The sequence below is a fragment of the Pavona decussata genome, unplaced genomic scaffold (genome assembly GCF_977016875.1).
Source record: "Pavona decussata unplaced genomic scaffold, jaPavDecu1.1 SCAFFOLD_21, whole genome shotgun sequence".
Lineage (NCBI taxonomy): Eukaryota > Metazoa > Cnidaria > Anthozoa > Scleractinia > Agariciidae > Pavona > Pavona decussata.
In genome coordinates, this window is record NW_028145444.1 from 3,723,567 (window position 1) to 3,750,825 (window position 27,259).

Genomic DNA, 27,259 nt, shown 5'->3' on the forward strand with positions numbered 1-27,259 from the left:
TCAAAGTTCATATAAACCCAGGATTAGCTTAATCGGGCTTTGAACAACTGGGCCCCGAACATTAATAAACCGCTAGAGCTCTGAGAACGAAAATGGTGCTTGAAGAGTTGTACGAACTAGTAAAAAGGTACTTGCATACGTCAGGAGCACAAATAGACTTGTGCTCATTTGAACTCCAGGCTTTTGTGCCTCCCGTGGGACCAGAGTCATAGAACGTCCTCTCATGGGGGTAGGGTAGTCCCATTAAAAAAGTGCACTTTTGGTTAGGTCGCCAATTTCTAACAAAAATGTGTCCCAACCAAGTTTTTTTGGACGCTCTTTCGAACGGCAACATTCGGGATTGAAAAAGGCGACCTACTAAATTCGTCACTTTGCTTCCCCGTCCATATAGGGGTGAGTATTTGACTTTGCCTTCCTAAGAGTCAAGTAAAGACATTGAAAATGGAATCAGCATGCATGAAAACCTTCTTTGGGATAGGTTTTGTGCCGCCCGTGGGACCAGAGTCATAGAACGTCCTCTGAGGGGGGTAGGGTAGTCCCATTAAAAAAGTGCACTTTTGGTTAGGTCGCCAATTTCTAACAAAAATGTGTCCCAACCAATTTTTTGGACGCTCTTTCGACCGGCAACAATTGTGATTGAAAATGGCGACCTACCAAAATCGTCACTTTGCTTCCCAGTCCATATAGGGGTGAGTATTTGACTTTGCCTTCCTAAGAGTCAAGTAAAAACATTGAAAATGGAATCAGCATGCAAAAAAACCTACTTTGGGATAGTTTTTCGTGCCTCCCGTGGGACCAGAGTCATAGAACGTCCTCTCATGGGGGTAGGGTAGTCCCGTTAAAAAAGTGCACTTTTAGTTAGGTCGCCAATTTCTAACAAAAATGTGTCCCAACCAAGTCTTTATGGACGCTCTTTCGAACGGCAACATTCGTGATTGAAAATGGCGACCTACCAAAATCGTCACTTTGCTTCCCCGTCCATATAGGGGTGAGTATTTGACTTTGCTTTCGTCAGGGTCATGTAAAAACATTGAAAATGGAATCAGTATGCAAGAAAACCTACTTTGGGATAGGTTTTGTCATCTCCAGCCGTGACAAGTAATTACAAAAAAAAAAGCCATCCAGTGGGAGCCATTTTGTTACGTATACTGAATGAAATTTGGCTTATCTGGATGGTATTTCAACATTTAGTACCTTGAAATGTTCGGTACGCTATTAACTGACTAAAGAAATGTTTTAGAACAAAGTTTTCTTCTCAATCAATGACGTGTTCATATTTACTTAATATCAACGCGAAGGAATGAGTAATGTAATTGTAAAATTAGATTGGATAAGGCGGTTTGCAGTCTGTTTCACTCTCGAACGTTCTGTTATCGCATTGGAAAAACAACGGGCGAGAAATATAATCTTTTGTTATCGCACTCGATTGGCTTAATGCCCGGCTAAACCTAAGAGGAAAGGGGGACTCCAAAAACTTTTAGATTGAGTGTCAAATCCTCTACCCCTACGCTGATCACACGTTGGTATACAATACAGGCCCGCACTGCGTGCACAAGCAATGACGTTTCAGAGCACAGAAGTGGGGAGTATCGGTATTTTCAAGGAGTAACGAAAAATCGGCCACTCCACATTCCCGTAAGCGGCCACGGACACGGATTTTAAGCGCCCGTTAATGGACACCCGAAAGGAAATCCCATTAGCCTTTGAATCTTATATTACTCATTATCAAACTTACATTGGTGTTCGTCACGATGATTTACAGTGCATTTAAAAGTACAGTTATCGCCGTTATCACGGCATTGCAGATAGCAATAACTTAATACGGTGGAATTTTATTTTGCATTCCCAATGTTTGTTGTCAGCTGGGAAAGCTCCGGTAAGCGACCATCTATCCCTTACAACGTTTACGAGAACTGTTCTCGTAAGCGGCCAGCTCCTGTTACGGACACCTTTTTCGCGTCCCAAGGGTGTCCGCTTACGGGAGCTTCCACTGTAGTTAGATATTTTCATCTTTGTATTTTTATTCATTTGTTTCTGTGCGGCAAAAAAAAAAAAAAAATACACAATGGAAGATTTCGCTGCTGCTGCTGCTGCTTCCTCTGCTAAACACTGAGGACGACAATTTACCCGCAAGATTGCACGAGGAAGCAACTGGAAGCGAATAGATCTAGACCTTGGGCTGGAAACGCGGTTGGCAACGGGTGTTAATTGAAAAAACAAAATGACGTGAAAAAACAGTATCAACCAGTAGATCTGCACTTTTCAAAGCTCTATTTTCACTGGACCCTTAATTATAACCTGTTGCTGCATTGTTTTTTAGGGCTGGGAACATTGTTCTGTTGCTCGTAGTTTTGTTCTCTCGACCAACCATGTAAGACATTGAAACCAAGCAGCACCCTGTATTAACAGCACTGAATATCTATTGCACAGAGGGGGTATTTATGACTCGTTGGAGTTTTAAAAGGAGTGAGCCGGGTGAGAAACATGCTCACAAAACCAGACAACAAATAGTGAAAATAGCACGTATCCCAGCAAGTCGCTTCTATAAACCATTTTATAAACAAAGTGCGTGTTCATGTAGAGATTTAAATACTGGTTGACGTTACACCAAAGTACTGATTTAGTATATTTTTAGAATTTGGCTAAATTAAGAATAACTCAAAAATGGAACATTTATGTTTATTTTTGACTTTGTTTTATATTTCTTTACAATGTTGACATGCGTCAACCACTGAAATTAAGATTTACAAGAGGAGAAACATTCTGCTGATATCGTATGCAATATCACTAATCATTATATGACTGAAGTTACAAATACTTAAAGGGGCAGTATCATGGCAGATCGATGGGAGATATCATGATTTTTGGCCAAAATTCACTAAATTTAAACTTAGAACACCGTGTTAATGTATTTCTCAATCGCTAATTTAAAGAAATATTAATAGTGATTCTAAGACGAAATGTTGAACCAAGATATATAATAAAACTGGCGATTTTAGTGCGTTACAACAGCGAAATTTGAAAACGTCCGCCAGCCGTTTTCAAATTTGAACCCCTCTCCATCTTTGTCATATGCCAGCGAAAATATCCGTGGATAGTTTCTTTGCATTTTGATAGTCTTTTAATGGAATTTTGTCATTATATCTTGGCTGCTATCAACCGAATACCGTCCAGTTTCCGATTTTCAGTGCGTTACTAAAAATAGCGTGATACTGTCCCTGTAAGGATTGGCAAGTCGATAGCCTTTAATTCAAACTATTTTACATAAGAACACAAATCAGGGCCCCTGAGCGAAAAACTGAAATTTAGGCTGTTAACTGACTTACAAAAAATTTCTAAAAATTTCGATTGCCTCAGCGAAAATTTTCCGGAAACTGAAATTCTGAAAAAGTAGTCTTCGTTTTCCTGGTTTAAATGTATTAAATGAAAACTTGGTGCTGTTTACACATTTCGCATCTTTCGCACCAATTGCACGTCTTTAGCTCTCATAGCCATAGAATATATTTGTCTCAACCGAAAGGCCTGGCAGTTTCTTGAGGTAAATGGAAGACGTCGACATTTACTCTTCGTACTCTAATAACATTCTTCTCTGAAAAGAAAAGGATCGAATCATAATTTCTCATGTTGCAAAACTCTGAAGTGACATTTCACCGAACGAAACACTAGCGTCCCATCACCATTAACTCCTCGTAGGCCTTCCGAACGCTGAGATATTAAGGGCGACTCGCACGATACGACTTTGTCGCCTGCGACAAGCTTACGACAGGCCTACGACAGGAATTGTCTCGTGTAAATCAAACCTACAACTCGCTTTTGACTGTCGTGTACGTCACAAAAAATGTCGTAGGATTTTAAAACAGGTTGTAAAATCTTACAACAATCGTACGTATAGACATGTTGAATGAAGAGAGTTGTGTGCGATTTTTTGCATGACGCGAGCAGCGCGCGCTCTAGAAATCGCACGCGACAGTCGTGAGCAAAAGTTGCACCGTCTAAATCGACCTTTACGGAGGCTTAGCAACGACGACGGCGACGGCAACGAGAACGTCAAAAAGGCAATAAGCTGAATAACCTAAACAACTCTGCACATGCATTACACTTTTGGTTCATTTCTATGCCGTCACTACAAGACTAGGAAGTGAAATTTCCTAATGGGACATTGTATGGAGGGCGTAAACACAAGACGAGAACTTTTTTTCCTCTTTCTAAACTTGGGTGCGGTCTCCAAGAATTCAACTCCAGGAAATTTCACCTACATTTGACACTTACAGCGAGTTGGAATAATCGCGACGACGTATTTAAAATTCATTTTAATAGTGACGTTTTCGCTGCCATCGCCGTCGTCCCTGCAAAAGCTCCCTATTAGCTCGCCGAGGTAAACCGTCTGAATAAAACACAATATCGAAATTTTTCCGAAAACGATTCATCAAGGTTTCTTTTTGGTTAACGACGACATGACAATATCGATTTTAGGAAAATATTGGCTGCCTTTTAGCAAGTAGAAAAGGCAAGGTATCAATCCCTTAAAGACTGTGTTCGAACATTTTAAAAAAGGTTTTCTTACTTAGAGTCTTATCGGTTTTGAGATTTAAGTTGGCTTAATTACGAAATGTATGACCCATTAAAGGAATACTTCTTCCACATTTGACTAAAAAACGTATCATGAATTTAATTTCGCCTCAATATCAAAAGGTCTTATATCATTGTTATTGTGTCACGTTGCGAACGATACTAGTCAAGAAAGACGTCAATATATGGGTTAAAGACGTATGTCAGCTATTTTTAAAATACACATAAACACTTAAAACGCGGCATCTAGGGAATTACGACTGTATGCGCAACGATATGTAAACTAATAGGTATATCCTGGGAAGCTCTCCAGTTTTCTATTATTAAGTAAGTATCTTTTATTATAGATCGTCATAGGTGAAAACATTCAATATGATGGATATTTCAAGCAACAACAACAATAAGCTTAAATTTATTTACATGACCCGCCTATCAATTGTTACAGTCAAAAGCGTCATTGAGTTCTGCTAGCCAATGGAAACATAAAATACAAAATACTATAAAATAGAAGGCGGAGAAATCATTAGAATTAAACCTTCGTCAGATTATGTTATTTTAACAGCACAAATCATTTAAATACGCATGTTAATCGAGAAAAAAAGTCATAGTTTCTTGGTGAGCTGATCAACACAGCAAACCAGAAATTATGCCGAGGGCAGGGCTGATTTCATTAGCTCTGTGCTCTGTTCTGTTGATAGCAGCTTGCAACTGTGCAACTTTCTCAAACGAAATTGAAGCGGAGCTGAGAGATCTTCATCAGGCCGAAACCTTTGAGGAAAATGGCGCGATTGAACTCAATAACAATGTAGAGGAAAGAGAAGGTATGTGATTGATACAATGATTGGCGGTACAATTCTGTACGGATCGATGTAGAAAACAAAATGAGCTTTGCCTTGGAACACTTCACGTTGCCTCGGACTACCCTGAAACCCGTTGTTCAAATTATTTACCTTATTAAAGGATTAGTGTTCACTTTTCTCCCGCTTCACTTACTTTGGGAGATCGTGGGGCGGGGGGGGGGGGGGGGGGATGAATGGTTCTATTCTAGGTTTTTCTCTGCATTGTCATGTTGTTTCATTGGGCAAGAGACTTACGCTACATCCATTTGTCTTTCTCTACCCAGATATGTAAATGAACCCCAGCGTAAAAATGCTTGGCACTACTAAGCATCTCATCAAGAAGGGGGGGAAAATACTCGGATCATTATCAGTAGCTGGGCACAGACCCATATATAAAAATAACACAAAAAAATAAATAGAATCCTCTTTATGCAAATCGTATCACTTATATATGTTCCTACTACATAGGTAGCCTATGTTACAGGGCTGCATGGCCGAGTTAAGCTCTGGCCACAAACCTGGGGCCTAAATTCGAAATCAAGACTAAACTGCCTTCTCATTTAATTTATCGTATAACTAAACGAAGTGGATCAGTGTAAATTTAATTTTTTTTGTCTTTTATTTCGGCCGCTTTTAACCCTTTAAGTCCTAACAGTGATCGGCATCAAACTTCTCCTTGTAATATTAATGTTTATTCAACTCCTGAGGTCCTGAGAATTAAGGATATGATCATCCAAGGTGAATTTTCTTCATATTTTAATAACTTCTCCCCAGTACTTTTATAGGAAAAGTATGGGGCAGGATAGGAGAATTTGTTCCTTGATATATATTAGGGTTAAGGGTTAAACTGTAAGTCGATCCAAGATTTTAGCGTCAATTTTTAATGTGACCATTAACAAGAGTTATAAAGTTTATACTTTATATAATTGCCCTTTGTAAAAGAATGCAGATAAAAATAGTTTCTACTAAGATTTCTAAAGAATGGGGGAAGGGGTCGGGGAGGTAGTGAATAAATAAACTATGACCATAATATCGGAATAAATATTCTTCTCCATACATTGGCATCAAAGTCTCCACAGGGATTGTGCAATTCCTTTCCTGAATTTTTTTCTTTCCTTTTATCTTAAACCAAGGGCTACCATCTGCCGATTGACAGCTGACTAATTCTTTTTTCTTAATTTTTCAATTTTACTGTTTTCTTTTTTAAAGCAGAATCTGCGCCCATTGAAGAGAAACAGGATTGGAGCAGCCAGGACGAGGAATTTAACAGTAACGAAGACGGCAACGAGTCAACAGATGAAGTCGAAGACAAAGATGAAGATGAAACTGACGATGGTCCCGAGAACGAAGAACATAAGGAAGACGAAGATGGCACCGAAGATGAGCACGAGGACGAAGAAGATTCCGAACACGAGGATGAAGTCGAAGGGGTAGATGAGGATGCGTCAGACGCCGATGACGAAAGCGACGCTACGGAAGAAGACAACGAAGTGGAAGATGAAGATGAACCCAGTGCGGACATCGCGGAATTAGAAGATGAAACCACGCAGCTTGAAGGTATGTATAGACAACCATCAAGTAAATAACACTTCTTTTCCATTCACTAACGAAAAAATCGGTATTGAGGGATTAGTCTTTTGCTTTTCGTGGTAGAACATTAAGGACTGAATAAAGGTCAAAAATAAAACACACACAAAAATGATAGTGGAAAAGCTAATGTAAAACCGAGCACAGGTATACAGATAAAAGAAAGACTTTTCTTGAGTCCAAAGTTGGTTGCTGCGGGCTCTTTTTCTTACTCCTATAATAACCGCGACGAAACCCAAGACGATAGTTTCTTGTGTTGCCCCCAAAACATGTTTCGTGTTGCAGACTATTCTGTTTCATTTTCTACCAATCATTAATTTTTGCCACAAGACTGGTTGCGCACACGGAGGGGGGAGGGGGTAAGGAACTCCCCTGTAAGCTATATAGGTATGTGCGGCGCCAAAGGGTATGGTTCTTGTAGCCGTTTCGGTCTATGGTTGAAATAGATTGTAACCATGCATTTTGGTCTGAAAGTCTGAAAACGGGATGGGGTTTACAGAAACGGGTATGGATTCTAGAAACCAGGTTCCCCCCTCTCCCCCAGTCCTTGAATTTCTGAAGCTCACAAGCTCTGGAACGGCGTACTATATAGTCACAGTACTATAAATGAAGTAACAAGGCGTTTTTGTCGTTTGTTTGTTTTCTTTTTTGTCTTACAGAACGAAACGATTTGTTGGAAAGTGAAGATCCTCGGAGACGACAGCGCAGGCGTCGCAGGGGGCGCAGAAGAGGCAGATGTTCCCGGAGACGTTGTAAACGGCGACGACGCCGCCGTAGAAATAGACGGACTAGGAGACGACGTAGACGAAGGAGAAGAAGACGGAGGCGACGGAGAAGGGGCCGTAGAGGACGAAGACGACGTGGACCGTGGCGTCGACTGTGGCGTAGACGTAGGTGGCGTCCGATAATAATTCCGATATTGCCGAGATGCGGAGGAACGCTTTTTAACCCTATCACGCAACGTTGCTGCAGAGACGGGGTACAAAGCGTCATTGTACCTAGAAGTCGTGCGTGCCCTACCACCGGACCAACCGCTGGACCAACCGGTGGACCAACCGGTGGACCAACCGGTGGAACAACGGGTGGACCAACCGGTGGACCAACCGCCGGACCAACTGCCGGTCCTACAGCCGGACCTACCGGTGGGCCTACTGACGCACCTACTGACGGACCCACTAACGCACCTACTGCTCGAAAATAATTTCATTCGGCATTGAACCAGAATCAAAGATGTACCAGGCTTAGATTTTAAAAGAACTGCTTGATGACAAGTTTTAAGGAATAAAGAAAACGCTAAAGTAGTCTTCGAAACACAAATTAAAATGTAGGACTAACATTTGGAAATAAAATTTCAGCAGCTTGATTGCATTTTGGTGCCTGACTTCTCTGTCTAGTAGTATTCCCACTAACACATATATCGTATTGTATTGTTTCTTAACAATATACATAGAGGATATTACATGACCACGCGGAGATACGAAATTTCTCTTCGAATGTTGAAAAATATTTCACGAGTGTGCGGAGCAAACGAGTGAAATATTTTTCAACACGAGAAGAGAAATTTCGTATCTCCAAGCGGCCATGTAATGTTCTGTTTATTATATTAACACTAATGAAATACCAAATCAATGCAAAAGGCGCCATTTATTATGAAACCATAGCAGCGGCGATCTTTTCACGCGTGAAGGTGACATGTTATTTTCGCGTGTGAAGATATCATATTTTTACGCGAAAGCTCACCTAGTACTTCACTGGTGTTTTGCAACATCAGCCCTGACAATAGCCTGTTCTTAAGGAACATTACTTAGGATGCATCTTAACTAAGAAGGGCTTTGTGAATCCGCACCATGGCGCATTTAGTGTCGCGTTATGTTATTTGGTTTGCTTAAATCAAACAGGGTGGCCGAGTGGATAAATTGCCGGCCTTGAAAGGGTCAGAGGAGAGTCATCAAGCGTCAGGTTTGACTCTTACTAGTACTTGAACACCCTGGCATAAATTAACAAAGGTGTATACGCCCCTGGTCGCTAGCTGAGGTTGCTTCTCGGTAGCCTCAAGTCAGTCAACTCCTTGGGCACATCCGTAATTAGTCAAGAGATCTGCCTCCTTCCAGTTGGAATTTTTAATATGTTATGTTCAATTTCGATGTTTTGGTTTATCGTGTCTTATTACTTGGCCCCACCAGCAGTTTATACTGATCGAAGGTAAATGAAGGTTCTTTCTGGTATTAAAGAAGATCCATATTTGAAGTTAATTTGAGATACCAATGGTGTACACAGTCAAACTAAACTTGTATTCCTGAAGAGGTGTTTTATCTTTACTTTCCAAGCCGCGTCAGTTTTCAGTTTTTTTTTAATCAAGTAGTTTCAAGATTTGACGTCTGCGTTTTCAACGTGGTTAAAAGCTGGTAAAAAAAAAAATCTTTATGAAGAAATTAAGCAGCTGCACACACAGAAACAAAAAAAGGCAATCCTTTTAATTCCATGAAATGAATTCTCACCCTCAGTGTTTTCACTGCTGCCCCAAGATCGATGGCCCCATCGCACAATCTCCACGGCACCAACAATAGCTAACTATCCATCAAAATGGTGACAGAAACGAAAAATAGACGAACACCTCCCAACTGCGTTGGCAATATCGGCCGGTGAATGACACGATCTGGACTTGGAAATCACAAAATGTTTTAGTAAATTCACAGGCTCGCACAAAGACTTTTTAGATTAGTGTAGATGAAAAGTTCTCCTGGGATTTTTTCTAGTTAAAAGTGGAATTCTCAGTACTATTTATATATTTCGGCTGATTGCTCCTCCGTTAACACCCCAAACATGCAGTCGCCAAGTTGTTGACAGGCTGCAAGCTAGAAAACAAGTTACCGTCAAGTACGATAAACTTCCAGAGGTACTCTTATATAAAAAGAATGGTTGAGATCTAGACGAGCAATTATAAACAAGATGGCATTAACCTTTTTCAATTTTGGGTTACGTCTGTATTTACGAACTCCAGTTAGAAGTATGCTTTACATGGATATAGAAAAACAAATGTCAGGCTTCCTTGTAGTAGCCAGCCAGGCTTTTTGAGCCTGGTGGATTAACCTCACTCCCTTTGTATAGTATGTCCAAAACTGTTTCCTTTGAGGTTCACATTGTGTCATTAGTTCTTTATAGCTGCCAAATTAAATCCGCCATCTTGGATTTCTTTATTAATTTATAACTGCAGAAATCCATTCAAAATGGTTCAATATTTATTAAAACTAATGTAGATGGGAATCAAAATGGTGTAAAAATGTTAGAAAGGATAAACGTTAAAAAAAGTGTTGAAAATAAACACGCTGACGAAGTCTTACTGCCATGGAAACATTAAGTCACGTGAACTATCAATTGTTCTACCAAAATAACGTTTGGTGGTGTTTACTTTAAAAAAAAATGTAAATAACAGGCAAGTTAATTGCTGGCTCTTTGTGAGTTAATCAGTTTTATATTAGTTCTGTAATATAATGGACCGTTATTTAAGGTTAAATGAATGCTTCTGTGCTTTGTCAAAAATCCAAAAACTCATCTCGGGTCCGAGACCGTTTTCACGTACACAATGTTCATTATGAGAAAGGCGATTTTAATAACTCTAACACTAGGACTCTGGCAATTTCACAATGTTAAGAACCACATGGATTAATTTAAAGTTAAAACTACCGACCCCAAACGGGTCCAAAAAACTAATCGGGAGTTTTGCGAAATGGACTGGCCTGCCAGATTCACAGCTACTCGGCAGGCTTAGATCGTTTTCACTCACGTGACCAAATCCATTACTACTGTTGCTACGTCGCCGTATCGGTGGACCAGAATTGTAAAACAAAGCACCCTTTTCCTGTGAATGTGAGTGATTTTGAAGATATTTTTGTGCCTGATCGTGGGTTCTGCATTAAAGGTGGACGGATTGTTTTTGGGAAGAGTGCCATCGATTGTAACAAATTAATCAAGGAGAAAGCACTAGAAATTATCCAAAGAAAGACCATCGTAGTTAAAGTTAGCAGGGATGACCTGGTATTAAATAAAATTTTAAAAACGGTTGAATGTGTAAAAAAACACTTTGTTTCTAGAAAGACCGTCAGAAGTTGGGTTAAATTCAACGTTGACTGGGTGCGAACTTTGGATTAGTCTGGACAAGAAGGTTAATAATACAGATGAGAAGAAGCAACGAAAAGAAGCGAGAGAGCGAGGGAACGTGAACGCTGAAACCTGCCTTTGCTGAAAGAGAGAATTGATTCCATCGAGACACTCTCTGATCACGAGTAAAATTAGTTTGGAAGATTACACAACTCCAACTCACTTTTTACCGCTTTCCTCGCGGTTTTACAACTAATTTAGCTTCTTGTATAGTTGTAGCACGCAGGTTAAGATGAAGATCTGGTGGATTTTGGTCGTGTTTAATTGTCGCATTTTGATCTCACAGGTCATTTCGTCGTTATGTGTTCTGTGATTTTTGCCTGTTTATTTGACCTGCTGTTATCTCTGTTTAGTAACTGTTGTTCTTATGCCCTTAGAGGTCTACTGCTAGATTTGTTTTGCTTGTTTCAACGTGTCTGGTCATAGTTCAGCCTCTCTTTTCAGAAAAGAACGCTAGCCATATGCGAACAAGATTTTGTTGGACCAACTTTGCAGACAGAACTGTTCCTTCGATTCTATGTCTGTGATAACCCAAATATTAGTATCGAAGAGTCAGGGCTTATATGGTCTCGGTTACCCAACTTACCCTGCTGGCCGAGCTAGCTTTTCACTCATTTCTTTGAAAAATACAACCAACCTTCTACAGTAGAATCTCAGGGGGCGAGACAACTCGGGTGGGCGAGTTGTCTCGCTTCGATCAGCAGGTAGGATAACCCTGTCAGCCGCGGTGAGGGTAAAAGGGGGAAAGAGTTTGCGGAATGGTATGTGGAATGGCGTGCGGAATGGCATAATTATGCAAATTAGGATTTACGCGGGAAATAAATTAACTGAAGAGCGCGTCATGTTTTCGCGCCAATTTTATAAGAGCAGCAGCTTTTTTGATGCTGCGGACTCTTGCTAAATATTAACAACAATTCGAGGATTTGATCGTCTGATTGTTGATTTGGAAGAAGTGAGGGTAAAGAAAGCGATGAAAACTGTTTATAGTTTTCGCATTCAAGGAACTATGAGTAAATCCGTAGTAAATTAAATTTCATGTTCACTTTACTCCATGCGACTTCGGTTGACAAAAATAACGTGGCAGCGTAAAGTCTTCTCAGGACAAAGATTGATCCTTTACCGAGGGCAAATAATAAACCTTTTTTTCTTTTTTTTTTTAAACCCTCGGTAAAAGATCAATTCTCATACCCTGTATGCTCGATGATTCATTTATCATGAGCGGGAAAATGAACAACAATTTGACCAAAATGCATTTGTGATAAGAATAGTTTCACAACCTTTCAAACAACCAGTGTCGATAATTAGACACCATACTTGTCATCTGCTTTTTTGCTCTGGGGCTTTTTCGCTTTTAAATCTCATTTTAGGTCGGGACGTCTGGCACTGAAAGACCTTAATTAAAGACGGATATGTTTAGTTCGATAACGCGTAACTGAACTATAGCTACCGTATAAAATAGCTCGGTAGCTAGCTCAGCAGCTCAACAGTGACTTGCGTAATCGTCGCTCGACGAAAATGTAAGGTGAGAAAAAGTAGAACATATTTTTCCCATGAGTTGTACAAATTGTAACCGTCAAAGAGTCCGATAAAATGACCGAGTTTAAATTTAAAATTTCTCACATAATAGTTTTGGCCTTAGACTGATGTTATTTCTCCAGTCTGGTGTTGCTTTTTGTCTAGGCTACTCGCTGCCACGTTCTTTTTGTCAACTAGAAATTTAATTTATTCTTAGTTCCTTGAATGCGAAACATCATCGATTTCTTCACTGTCACTTCCTAACCAGCGATCCGGACATGTTCTATCCCAGGCGTATATTTTCTAATCCTCGATCTGTTGTTTGGTTGTTTATAGTCCGTCACATCGAAAAAACTGCTGCTCTTATAAAATTGGCGCGAAAACAGGATGCGCTCTTCAGTTAATTTATTCCCCGCGTAAATCGTATTTCGCATAATTATGCCATTCCGCACGCCATTACACATACCATTCCTCAAACTCTTTCCGCCTTTTACCCTCACCGTGTCAGGCGGGAGAACTTTTTCTCATATGAACACTTCGGCTCGCCTACCCGAGACGAGACGGCTCACGTTGTTTCTGGAGCCCATGTGTTTTAGGTTAGCGGAGACCAATTATGCCAAAAACAATGGCGTCCAAAGGGAAATGATCTGTCATACCTGGTTTCTACCAGTACGCCCGAGCCTTTCTTGCAGGGTCGTAACATGGTATATCCGGGACCCATTGATCCCTATTTTCTTGCCGTAATTTTGATTCCTGAGCCCCATTTTCCCCAAAATGTTGATCCCTGAGCCCTGATGAAAAAAATGATCCCATCCATTTTTTAAACAATTTCAACTCAGAAATTTTCGTTTATGTCCATATATAAAATATAGAACACGTTCGAATGGGATGATGAGAAAAACAAACTCTAAGTCTTAGTTTAAGTTCTATCATAGCTTTAAAGATATAGATGAGTTGACCCCTGTGCATTATTGTTAATCTATACCTTAAAAGTAGGCCACTTCCCTTCGCGTATCACACGTCTTGAAAGATCCGCTTGCGGCGGAAACTTGAGCTTTTCATATGTAACGTCCATCAAGAGTATTTACTAAGGTTTATTATTAGTGTTGCTCATGATCATACGAGCAAGGCATGTTTTTAAGCAAATCAGAAGAAAGCATAAGAATCGAAATTCGAATAAATCAGTATAATTTTAGCCAAACAGCAGTAACAGTGGTTGGTCCCCAGTGGAATTAACAGCACTGTAAGGAACGTCTGAACGAAGCTCTCCCTTTAGCTTTCCAATTCCTGCACAGTACGAATATCTACTTGCTCGGATAAATTGTCCAGTTAATAAATGTCCGGTCTCTTGCAACCAAATATTTCACGTGGGCCGTTGAATCTACAGGCAGCGGACATACCTTTTGACATTGAGATCTTTTTCCTCCTTCTGGCTGACAGGCGTTAGTGGTCTACAGTAATGTATTATTGAAAAAGTGTAATCGTTTGTCTCACGATGTAGTCACTTAATGATGTAGGTCTCGACGTTTCAACTGCGTACTGCGATCGAGTGTTTATCAGGAATTGTGCCGACACATTCCTTCTGAACATACTCAGGGCAAGTGGAAGGAATTGCCTCCAGCCTGAAGCAAGAATAGGAAATGTACGTCGGCCAGGAAATTCTATGGACAGAAACCTTATTACGCGGAAAAATATTGTGATAAGAGATTTTTTACCGTGCGTTTATGGTGTGACAATTCTGATCCCTGATTCGAGCTCAAAAGCCTTGTGATCCCTGATCCAATTCTTCTGAGCCCTGAGCCCTTTCCTCTGAGCCCTGATCCCAGTCATATTTTGGGCTTTGAGCCCTGAGCCCATATACCATGTTACGACCCTGTTTCTTGGCGCAGTGCGTTTTCGTTTCCTCTGGCTCGGCAGACAGATTCATTATGTCTCGTGGTTTGAGCTATTAGCATTTCTTTTTGAGACTTCAGTTGCAAAAGTAGCGCCATGAAAATATCAACAGCCATCGACAATACTGCGGTCAGACTTGAAAGTAAACACACAATATTGATTGCCAATCCTTTCCTTCGTTCCGACATTTTGCCGCCGCTGTTAGGAGAAATGAGGCCGCGACTACCCGAGGGAGTGGCGGAAATCGAGCCTATAACCCGCCTAGCTGTCCCGAGAGAGGCTGGTGTGCTAGCGGGGGACAGTTGTTAGAACTCACAACTCTATATAGGCGCTCCGTAAAGTTGTTTCGAGAGGAAGAGTTGTCTCGGGTACCCGAGACCATAAAAATAGGGCCTCATTCATGCGCAAATACACTCGAAAACATTCCGAATATGATTCATCGAGGTCGTGGCAACATCAATTTTAGCAAACTATCCGTTGGCTTTTATCAGGAGGAAAATTGAGGTATTGTCCCACAAAAACTGCATTAAAACTTTTTAAACAAATTGTCTTACTTGGAGTCTTATAGTTTTGATATTTAAGTTAGCTTACAAAAATGTATGACTTCATTAAAGGAATACCTTCACATTTGACTCAGACTGGTATGAATATAATTTCGTCTCAATATCAAGAGCTCTGATATGTTATTGTGTCATGTTTTTGGTCATCACCGATATGTGAATGATACTAGTCAAGAAAGATATCAATAGGTTAAGGAATCACCTTAGCTATTTTTAAGAGACCCATAAACACTTAAAACGTGCAGATATCCTTCAACGTCGGGAAACTGAATAACAATTGTATGCTCAAACTTATGCAAGCAAATAGGTATATCCTCACGCGAAGCTCTCCAGTTTTCTATTTTTAAGCAAGCATGTTTTATTATAGATCATCATAGGTGAAAACATTCAATATAATGGATATTTCAAGCAGCATGCGCTTGTTAATCGAGAAGAAAAGTCATGCTTTCTTGGTGAGTTGAACAGCACAGCAAACCAGAAATTATGTTGAGGGTAGGGGTGATTTCATTAGCTCTCTGCTCTACTCTTTTCTTTGTGGCTTCCAACTGTATGGCTTTCTCACAAGAAACGCAAACGGTGCTAAGAGATGTTCGAGCAGACAATTTGGAGGGAAATGGTTTGATTGCAGTGAATAATGATGACGAAACCGAAAGGGTAGCTGAGCATGGCGCAGATGCCGAAGACGAAAGCGATGCTGATGCAGAAGACTCTGAAGACGAAGATGAAGACGAAGCCTGGGGGAACATGGTGGAATTAGAAGACGAAACTACGCAGTTTGAAGGTACGTATAGACAACCATCAAGTAAACAACACCTGTTTTCATTCACTAACGACAGATATCTATATGGTATTAACCTTTCGCTTTGGGCGGTTTGTTTAAGGTAGAAGGACTGAATTAAGGCCAGAAATAATATCATAGCGGGAAAGCTAGAGTAGAATTGAACACAAAAACAAAATATGATGACTTTCCTTGAGTCCAAAGTTGGTTGCTTCGAGCTCTTTTTCTTAAAATTAATAATAACTGCCACGAAACCCAACAAATGTATAGGTATGTGGGGCGCCAAAAGGTAGACTATTTGAGCCGTTTCGTGCGGAAGTAAGATATAGATTGTAAACATGCATTTTTCTCTGAAAGGCGGGAAACGGGTATAGATTTTACATGCAGAAACGGATATGGATTTTAGAGATTGGGTACCCCTTATACAAGAACGTATGCAATAATATTCCATTTTAAAGTGGTTGTGTTGATTTCGGTAGTTAACAGTTATTCACCGAAGTGGAGGTGAATAGTGATGGATATTCGCGGCTCGGTAAATATCCATCACTTTCACCGACACTGAGGTGAATAATTGTTTTAGTACATACCACAAAAGCTGAATAACTAGCGGACCAAAAACATATTTTATTTCTGACCGACAAATGGTTAGTCCCACGCAGACGTTCTTAGGGGTTCGTCACGCGTTCCTGCCCCACGAACGTTCGTGGGGCAGGAACGCGTGACGAACCCTAAAGAACGTCTGCGTGGGAGGCTAACAAATGGTATGAAATTTTAAAATCCCGCGCGCCACGCGGTAAGCAATTTCTTATTGTAGAAAGTTCCGTCTCGCTTTCTTGCTACCTTTCTGGATACTCGAGAGGTCGTGCAAAATAGCCGAGCGCGAAAAAAAAAGGGGGGGAACCAGCGGAGTGGGGCTTTTCTCGTTTATAATTTCTCCTCGCTCCAGTCTCACTGCGCTGTGAGCGCACCCTCTCGACTGACCAGAAAGGGACTGCTTGCAGTCTACTTTCTTGCAGAGAAATATAAGTTTTGGAGACACCTGTTTAGTTCCTACAGTAACATTTCTTTAATTTTTCTGTGAAATTCGTCTTGTTGTTGAAACCATGCTGAAAAATATTAGATGTTTCATTGTTTTCATTGTAATTTTAGTACTCGGCAGTTTTCGTAAACAAGGGATTGTGTTTTCATTTTTCGCCTTAGAGTATGAGGTTGAAAAGACTAAAAAAAATACCTTTTAATGCCTTCAAACCAAACTTTGTTGCCATTTATGTATTTTTTTTTTTAACGGCCGCCTCTTTTATCGAAATAATTTCCTCTTAAAGGGGAAGTATCACGAAAATTTGATGTCATTTCAAAACCCAAAAATGTTTGTATGACAGCAAAAAAACAAAATAATTGTCAAGTTTTGTTATAAATTATCACCCCAGTGCAATAAAACTGTCGATTAGTGCCTCTGGCCAGAGACAGAGTAGGTCAGAATGGATTGAAACTTGAAAAATGTTAGGCTAATGTTTTTCAAGTTTTCGTATTTTTGTTTCCAAAATGCGCTAGAACAGAGTACGAGTTGTTCCTGTCAAGAATTGAGTTGATTTCTCTCCTCTCGTTGTTCTAGAATTATTTTGTAGCAAAGTGAAAGTCTTATTTCACCATTTTTAACAAAAGAGATCAAAACCCCATGATACTTCCCCTTTAAGTAGCCGTGGCGAAACGGGAAGCCATCTTGTTTCTCTTCGGTTGCTCGGAGGTGAATAGTACGTGGCTAATCACCTCCGAGCTAGCCAATAAGCGCGCTCGAAAAGTACTTATTACTTGTGTGGTATATGCTAATAATGCATTCAGCTTCTAGTTGTATTAAGGGAATTTATTTGATTTTTTATGTAGCTGATAAAACTGACTGCCCCTAACCCCTTAACTTTTCTATGCATTACGAACTAAAAATATGAACAACTTTGAGAAGATTAAAACAAGAATTAAGAAAATTCATAAAATCCTCACGCGGCTACGGACGTTTCAAATCGCTATGCTGTCGTTCACTACTGCACTGTCAGTGGTCTGGGTCCTAACCAATTGATGACGTCAACCGTTGAACCGGGTTATTTCTTCCTTTGTGATGATCTTCCCTGTGATATTCCATGCAAAAACTCAAGTACGTTCGACTGTTCTTCTTTGTTTAGTTGTTTCTAGTAAGAAATATCATCAAGCATTTCAAATTCGGAGTGTTCCATCGATTCAGAGGCCTCTGACTTTAGTAGATCACACTATTCACCAAAGATAATAGGTCATTTCCGAGTTGCTGTGAACCTCATTATTAAAGCGAGGCTAAGTGCAAAGTTTTTCATATAAAAATTAGTTTTGTTTGCATATGATTGAAAACTAATTTTCATAATAAAAACTATGCTCTTCATACGGTACGGAAAAAAAAGAGATGGTTCACGTGTTCATTACAAAATAGCACAGAATTAAAAAGTGGCACAGCAACAGCACAAACCGTTTAACTTTCTATACTGGAAGAGGAAAGTGTAAGACGAAACGGACTAGCTAAAACACTAACAGACTATATTGAGGTATTTCATTCAACGCTATGTCATCTGATGCTATGGCCAACCATTCTACATTACGCTGAGCTATTTTACCGGCGCACCGCTAGTTCATTGCATGTTACGCTGTACCATTTGCGATTACAATGTGTTGTTTGAACATCGGGAACTAGTCCATTCTCGTTTTGACTGTTCTACATTCATTGCAAATGAAGGGTGAGCTATTCGTACTTTGAATCGACTGTTTAACTATTTTATGCTCCACTTCGATATGAGTGGCTAGTCTGTTTGTGTTTTGGGTAGACCGTTTAGTTATTCCAGTATAGAAAGTATAGACAGTTAAGCGGTCTTAGCCTCCCTTTCATAATGAGGTTCACAGCAACTCAGAAATGGCGTATTGCGAGCCGTAATTAATATATTCACCAAGTCAAGAGAGCCTCGGATGGCGTATGCTGACGAGCCCTTGGCAGTCTGTTGCAGACGAGGGGTGGTTGAAACAGTATGGAAAGGAAGTTAAAGGAAATATCCAACTAGAGTCAAATTGAGAGAAGACTGAATGACAATGAACTAGTGGATTCTACTATGTAGTTTTTACGCCTCGGACATCACCTGATCACAATATGGAGGTTTCGTCCCGTGTCGAGTTGGCCCCCACATTTCGAGTTCGACCCTTACATTTAACCGAGTTCGCCCCGTTGTGGTAGTAAATTCGCTCCCAATTTCATGATCAAATTTAAAGAACCCAGTGCCTCAATTCTGTTGCTATGAAGTTTATCGAAACCTCCTGCTACCAAGTGCAATAGACGGAAATTCTAAGTATAAGCTTGGTGCGTTGGCGTCAGGTATGTTAAGTCCCTTTAAAGCGTCAGGTATTTCGAGACCTCTTTATTGAAATATAAATTCGGGATTTGAACTCAATATACATTAATTATACTAGACTTTACTGAAGGTTTAACGAGTTTGTAAGAAAGTGGCAGGAGAATTTACAATGTAATAGAAGGGAGCAGTCCCACTTGATACCCAAGTTTCACGACTAACAAAAAAAAAAAAAAAAAAAAGAAAGAAAGAAAAGAAAAAATGATAAAAAAAACCCCGTGTCTCCCTGATTGTGTATATATAAGTTGTACTATATCAATATAAGACGTTAGTGAACTGGCCGCTTAAGTGAAATAAAACCGTGGGGCGAAATGATCGGTAACCATTTTTTTTCTGCGTCTGTGAAGAGTTTGCCATAATACTTCAAAAGGTCGGCTCTTTGCCTGGAAATTGTGATATTTGTGGACATAACACACGCAGCGTTTTGCCGTAAGGTATTACAAGTTTCTTTCTCTTACCAGCATAACAATTTTTCATCAATAAACGATTAGAAATGATAAAATAACAAGTACGCCACGAATAAAGTAATCCAAAGATCTGTTTTCATCGGTGGTTTGCATTTTGTCGCGACTTAAAATTTTGATGACGTGTTATATGGTGATCAACGGTAAGCCTGTAGTTCTAACCTAAAGTATTGCTTGATTTCTTTTCTTCCCGCCCCATTACCTAAATAATTATTTCAAATTTTTAGAAAGCCTTAGGTAATGTTTTGAGCTGAGTGATCAACTTACATGTACAATGATCGATGTGGTTTGTCAAGTGATTGTCAAAAAATGCTTCATTTTATCTTTTTTTTTTTTTTTTTTTTATCTCCACGAAAGCTTTCCGTAGACTTGACCACACCTTGTAAATTTAAAACAACGACAACAGAGGGTGCTTTTTCAGGGAAACAAAATGTCAGCAATAACATCGATGAATTGTTGTTAGCGATTTTCTCGGTGTTGTAGATCTTGCATTTTAAAGTTTTTTTCCAGTTGTTTCAGTTGCTCAAGTAAATGTTTAACAACAACAACAATTTATTTTTTATAAATTCAGTTTACATACGGGACTTGTCCCGCATCGAATAGCCACAAAGCTAGTCGAGGCGGGACAAGACGAGCACGAGAACATAATGGAAAAACAAAATTACAGTCAATTACTAACACGCTGGAAAACAGAAAAGCCTTGATGTGGATAATTTTATCCGTTGGATAATGGGTGGATGGCACGATCCAAACGTCGAACAACTGAAATATCTAATATAAGTCGATAAATTTTATACACGAGATGAAGTCGATAAATTTTATACACGAGATGGTGATTTATCCGCTGGATAACAGATCTGCACGATCCAAACGTCGAACAACCGAAATATCTAATATAAGTCGATTTTATACACGAGATGGTCATTTATCCGCTGGATAACAGATAATTATCCGCTCTTTAAACAACTGGGCCCTGGTTTAAAGTGCTGCGAACAGAGTGCTACTGATTGCTTCGTAGGTTTCTATTGAGCTAGTTTTAATTTGTTTTCATGAAGTCCCCCCATTGTTTTTGAGTCGCTTCCTCGCTTTAGGCGGCAAATCGAAAAAGAAAGAAATTGTAAGAACAAAAATACCATTCTCTGCATTCAAAGCGTTGCTGCAGTTAGCTACAACACTGACAACGCATCTATCTGGCGTTTTAGACCATTCAACAAACACCACTTTCGCACTAAGTTTCCTCTTCGAGTCTCAAACAATGCTTTCCCTGTTTTACATCACAGACCACAACTAGACCCATTCTCCTAAATTCTCGACCGAGAACCAAAGTGGCGTCCTGTGGCCAAAATATTAGAACTAAATAGATTTTTATTTTGATTGAAGCAAACTTTAGGGGTTAGGGGCACTTAAAGTTGCGAACTTAAACTAGCGAGAAGAGCCAGGTGAAGAGTATTGTTTGCTTGATACAAATTATCCTGATAGTTTTTGACACAAGCCTTGGATCCAGGCATAAATCGGCGCATAAATAAAGTCGCTGTGATGTAATGAAATAAGAACGGGTATTTTTATTTGAACAGAACGAAAAGATTTGTTGAAAAGTGAAGATCCTCAGAGACGACAGGACAGGCGTCGCAGAAGGCGCAGAAGACGAGGCAGACGTTCCCGGAGACGTCGTCGATGCCTTAGAAATAAACCAGTTAGGAGACGACGAGGCAGGAGTCGCAGGAGACGTAGAAGAGGCAGACGTTCTCAAGCATATAGAATTAGACCTAGTAGGATAGCTCGACGAAGGAGGCGATCAAAAGGACGAGGAAGACATGGAAGAGGGCTAAGAGAACGGTGGCAACGAAGAAGGGGCCGTGGACTCTGGAGACTTCTAGGATGGTGGTAACCAACAATAATCTCGATATCGCCAAGATGAAGAGGAACACTTTTAAGCCCATTCGCGCATCATTGCTGCAGAAAAGAGAGACAAAATATCATTGTGCGACGGATTCGTCCTTGCACTACCACCGAGCCAACAGCCAGAGCTACTGCCGTCCCTACCGGCAGGCCGCCGAGCCTACTGGTGGCCCGTCGAGTACGGGACGTACTGTCCTACCCACTGACGCTCCTACCACCAAAGTCCGTTGAAGATAAGCAACTCTAAGATGCATTTTTTCCCTGAGTCTGACTCACAAATAACTCTTACTTAAGCGGGTATTTAAATTCATATAATGACCAGTCCCAGTGAGCTTAATACCTCATTTTATATATAAAATTACTGCACCAGTTTCGCAGAGGTCATAAGTTCGAATCCCCTTCAAGCCTGAATATATTCAGGCTTTCTTTTCGAAGCCAAGCCAGGCCTTTTTGAGCCAAGCGGTTGCGTAACTTTACGAGAATAAAGGATTGAGGCCCGCAAAGTGGGCTGATGACGTCGAATCAGGTGAGAAATTTTGCGTACTTTAATCTTTATAGCAGCCATCCAATCTCGTAACCAGAGTCCTCAGTTTGTTTGGCCAGCTTTTGGTCGCCAGGAGAGACTCTGGAGAACTCGAAAAAATTAAAATTTTTTGATTGGCTTTTCCCGTAACGGCTTGCATTGTTTTACCACACAAATTCTGCGGTAATAAAATTCCAGTAACTCAGAGTCTCTCTTGATAACCAACCGCTGGCCAAAGAGCCTGAGGACTTTGGGTACGAGATTAGCAGCCACCTTAAATTCGCCATCTTGGATTTCTCGATATCTCTAAACCCGCAGAAATCCGTCCAAATTAGTTCCAAATGTATCAATATTAATAAACAAGAATCAAAATCGCGAAAAGATATAGAAGTAAAGGATAAAACTTAAAATTTCTCATAAAGAGGTTAAATAAATCCAAATTGATTTGAAAATAACCAAGCTGTCAAAATGTTGCTTCCATGGAAACATCAAGTCACTTGAGCAATCAATTATTATGGTAAACTATACTCGATAAACTGTTTGTTGTGTTTACCTTCGAAAAAATATAAATGTTCAAAGTCAACGCGGGTACTGTGTTAAATCAGAAAAAGATCAGAATAGATTCAACGTCATACAAGTGAATTCAATGTTATTCATATTTAATCCATTGTGTTACAATTGTCCGTGGCTCCGTGGCTTAGGATCAAATGCATGCTTCCGTGCTTTTTCAAACTCCAAAAACATTTTGGGTCCAAAAGCGTTTACACGTGCACAATGTTCATTATCAGAAATCCGATTTACATAATTCCGAGACTAGAATCGAACTTTGACAATTTCACAAAGTTAAGAACCACAATTCAATTCAATTTAATTCAATTCGATTCGATTAACTTTATTCAACTTCTTTTGACTGTTTACAACAGGATAATGCAACAAACTATAAAATATATCTACTCTGACAAGGGTTAATGTAAATTAAAGAAAAGATGAACTTAAAAATTTGTCAAGAAGTTTGGAAAATCTAAATAACTGTAAGGCTAATCGAGTGGATAGCCCATACTGGGTTGATTTGTGGTGAAAACAGCCGACCCCAATCGATATAGAAGAGTGGAATTGTTGCTCGGGTCCGAGAACTTGTCGGGAGTTTTGCGAAATGGATCCTTAGTTTCTCAGCCAGGTATAATATATTTTCAACACAGCTTGGCTGTGTTGTCAGTGTTCGTGTTTGCAAAGTAAGGTATTCCTTGCAAATGACTGGAATCTCACGCAAGTAAAGTCAAAGAGGTTGCTGGTTATTTCTAGAAGGAAGTGTCTCCGTTGTTATCTCAGAAATGGGCTTGCGAAAACTCATTGCACCATCTAGGGAATATTTTTTCATACTTAACTCAAATACTGGTGTTAATGACTTTATTCTTACTATCAATTTGCAAGAATCCAAAGACAAGTGTTTTGGCATTATCATCGTCAGCATGATATTTCAGTCATATTTCGGTCAACAATGTTGTTTGCCATATTGCCTTTGGTTCCGGCATTTGACGATATCAACACTATCAAGAAGATAAAAAGAAGTTAAAAATAAACTAATGTAAATACTCTATTTATTGGGCGACCTGCATCGTTTTTAACGTCTTACATGGTTGGTCGAGAGGACAGAAGAACGAACAACAGAATAATGTTCCTAGCCCTAAAAAAACCGTACTACAGCTACAGGTTATCAGCCGGTCAAGTGAAATTAGAGTTTTTGAAAGGTGCTGATCTGCTGCAATTCATCGCAATATATATTTTTTCTAAACTTAGCCAAATGTGTAAAACTATTTGCTCAATATTCTAAACGAATTAAAAGTATAAGACATTTGAATTCCTACTGGTTGTTGTCCAAAGTTTTTTGTCTGAATTTGTGAGGATATATACTTTATTTTTCATACATTTTACAAACCCCAAAATTTGTAAATTTTCTCATTCAGAGCAATATCTCACCTTGTTCAGGCATTTAATTTATTTATCATTGATTAATCAGACCCATGTTACGACTGACCCGCCTACACTAGCAATTGCTTTTTGTAAGTCTGTCATGTTGTTATCATTTTATGTATAAGAATAAAGTCCTGCCATCATTCACTTTTTTATTTATTGAACAGATGCTAATATTCTACCATTGAACTATTATACCACGATCCTGTCTCCAATTTATTGCATTTGTAGCCCCATTTAAGATATCTACGCTGGGAAATAGATAATTGACCTTTTTCCTGAGCAGCTAGTGTTCAAAGAATCCACCAAGTCATTTCTTAGGATATCAAGAAGCTTCTATAAAATTCGACTGTAAATCCATCTCCACCAATCGATTTTCCGTTGCTAAAGGACTTTACTGTTTCTTTACATTCATCAAATGTTAGGATTCTTACCATTTTATCTCGTTCATCACTCAATAATTCAGGAATTGTTAAATTTTGAGTGCAGTGATCGAACTCAGACTGCGTTCCCGACATCTTTGATGTGTAAAGGTCTCTGTAGAAATTTTGTACTGCCGACAAAATCTTTTTCTCGTTGTATATAAATTCTCCGTTTTCCAATTCAAGCTCAGAAATTGTCTTTCTGTTATAATTTCTTTTCTCCAGATTGAAAATATAAGAAGTCGGACGTTCTTCTTTTTCTAGCCACCGACATTTGGACCGAAACATTGCCGCTTTACCTTTGTGTTAGTATGTCGTTCAGGCAGTTCCTTTTTTAAGTCTTCATGTATTCTTAATTCGCGATTGATGTTTTGTAGGTCGTTGCTTTGGCAAATTTTGACGTCTAAATCATCCAATAGTTTCCCAACTTCAGATTCTCGCTTATTTTTTAATTTACACTTTCCTTTTGTGAACGCAATGGTTGCCGATCTGAACTCCATTTTTAACAGTTCCCAAAATAACCGTGTCTCTTGCACATTTTTAAGTTTCGTTCTTAACATTGGGTATATATTCCGGATGTTTTCAACGTATTCCTTGTCATCCAGCAATGTGAGGTATATTATACCTCACGGCAGCTTGGCTGTGTTCTCAGTGTGCGTGTTTGTAAAGTAAGTATTTCTTGCTTGTCTGGTATCGACTTCAAGGAAGTTTATTAATGACTACAATCTCACGCAAGTAAATCCAAAGAGGTTGCTGGTTATTTCTGGAAGAAAGTGTCTCCGTTGTTATCTTGAAATGCGCTTGCGAAAACTCATTGCACCATCCAGGGAATATTTTTTCATACTTAACTCAAATACTGGTGTAAATCACTTTATTCTCACTATCAATTGCAAAAATCCAAACACATTAGACTACATTAATTGCAAGTGTTTTTGCATTATCATCGTCAGCACGATATTTCAGTCATATTTCAGTCAACAATGTTTATTTGCCATATTGCCTTTTGGTTCCGGCATTTGATGATATCAACACTATCAAAGAGATAGAAAGAAGTTAGAAATAAGCTAATGTAAATAATCTATTTATTGGGCGACCTGCACCGTTTTTAACGTCTTACATGGTTGGTCGAGAGGACAGAAGAACGAACAACAGAACAATGTTCGCAGCTTAAAAAAAAACAATGCAGCTGCAGGTTATCAGCCGGTCAAGTGTAAATATAGAGTTTTTGAAAGGTACTGATCTGCTGCTATTCATCGCAATATATATTTTTTCTAAACTTAGCCAAATGCGTAAAACTACTGGCTCAATATTTTAATAGAATTAAAAGTAAAAGACCCTTGAATTTCTACTGGTTGTTCATGAGGTAGAAAAGTATTTTATTTTTCATACATTTTACAAACCCCAAAATTTGTAAATTTCCTCATTCAGAGCAATATCTCACCTTGTTCATGCACACTTCACAAGTTAGCATTTAATATCGCTTCAATTTGCATGCGCTAGGCATGCAGTGTGACTCAATTCCCTTGGATGAGGAATTGAAGGCATTAAATAAAATCAAACAAATCACTTTATTTAAGTGTCAATGTATCTAGTACAGAGCACTGGCTGGGAACACTCTCCAGATCGATTAGGAATTTGGTCTGAATGTCGGTTCTTGAGGAGTCAGGGAAAAAAACGGACTAGTAATAATAATAATAATAATAATAATAATAATAATAATAATAATAATAATAATAATAATAATAACTAATAACAATTCTACCTTATATAGTGCTGCTTCTACTATTCACTAAAAATCCATTAGTCCCTTCAGTATCTACGAAATTAAGTATTTAATAAAGAAACTAACAAAAAAAAAGTAGGCAAACATTAGTCATAATTACATTCAGAGAGCGCGTTTATTCAAAAATATACGTCTTAACCTTGGACTTAAAAGTACTTAGGCGAGCCGCCAGCTCTTAATTTGACAGGCAGCTAGCAGGGCATTCCACACCTTGTGCGCAATAAATGAAAATGCTCTATGTCCATACATTTTAAGATGACATTTAGGCTGAACAAGGAGTCCCTAATATTTGCAGATATATTAGCACTTCCTTTGGAAAGGAGTACCCGGAGAAAACCTCTCGGAGCAAGGACGAGAACAAACAACAAGCTCAACCCACATGGCGAGTCCGGGAATCAAACCCGAGCCACATTGATGGGAGGCAAGAACATGTTAAATTCTTGTCTTTACACTGAATGACTGCTATTTATGCATTCTTTCCTTTCCTCTGTTCTGCTTTTCCTAACGTGTGTCGTATTGTATACAATGCGGCCATCTTTATCATTAATTTATCAGACACACGTTACGACTTACCCGCCTATACTAGCAATTGCTTTTTGTAAGTCTGTCATGTTGTTATCATTTTACGTATAAGAATAAAGTCCTGCTATAATTTTTTTTTATTTATTGAACAGATGCTAATATTCTACCATTGATTTTTTTATACTATGATCCTGGTTCCAATTTATTGCATGATGTCAATAGTAATATTAAGCCAATAAATTAGACAATTTGAATTTATTCTAGGAAACGTCCAGCATTCAATTCGATATACTTTACACGATGATTATGTCCAGTCCGCTGAAAACGTTTGTCTTAAACACTCGAGCTCCAGACTGGAAAGCC

The 27,259-nt window shown here is 39.3% G+C and overlaps 2 protein-coding genes across 4 annotated transcripts in view; both read left to right on the forward strand.

The window, feature by feature from the left end:
- The first annotated feature begins 5,165 nt into the window (after nt 1–5,165).
- LOC146486280 (uncharacterized) overlaps nt 5,166–27,259 on the forward strand; it is a 28,097-nt gene continuing 6,003 nt past the window's right edge. Inside the window, exons 1-3 of one of the 3 annotated variants that reach the window (XM_085099815.1) lie at nt 5,166–5,390; nt 6,618–6,965; nt 7,655–8,363. In XM_085099815.1, the coding sequence (XP_084955941.1) occupies nt 5,216–5,390; nt 6,618–6,965; nt 7,655–8,196 (1,065 nt within the window). In that variant the 5' untranslated portion in view covers nt 5,166–5,215 and the 3' untranslated portion in view covers nt 8,197–8,363. Of the gene's footprint in view, nt 5,391–6,617; nt 6,966–7,654; nt 8,364–27,259 lie in introns of those variants that run through there. The other 2 variants (XM_085099818.1, XM_085099828.1) reach the window with 2 other exon arrangements.
- On the forward strand, nt 15,386–21,954 carry LOC146486281 (uncharacterized). The gene is made up of 2 exons (XM_085096088.1): nt 15,386–15,902; nt 21,351–21,954. Exons 1-2 carry the CDS (start codon nt 15,605–15,607, stop codon nt 21,662–21,664), a joined length of 612 nt encoding a protein of 203 aa, XP_084952214.1. The 5' UTR covers nt 15,386–15,604; the 3' UTR covers nt 21,665–21,954.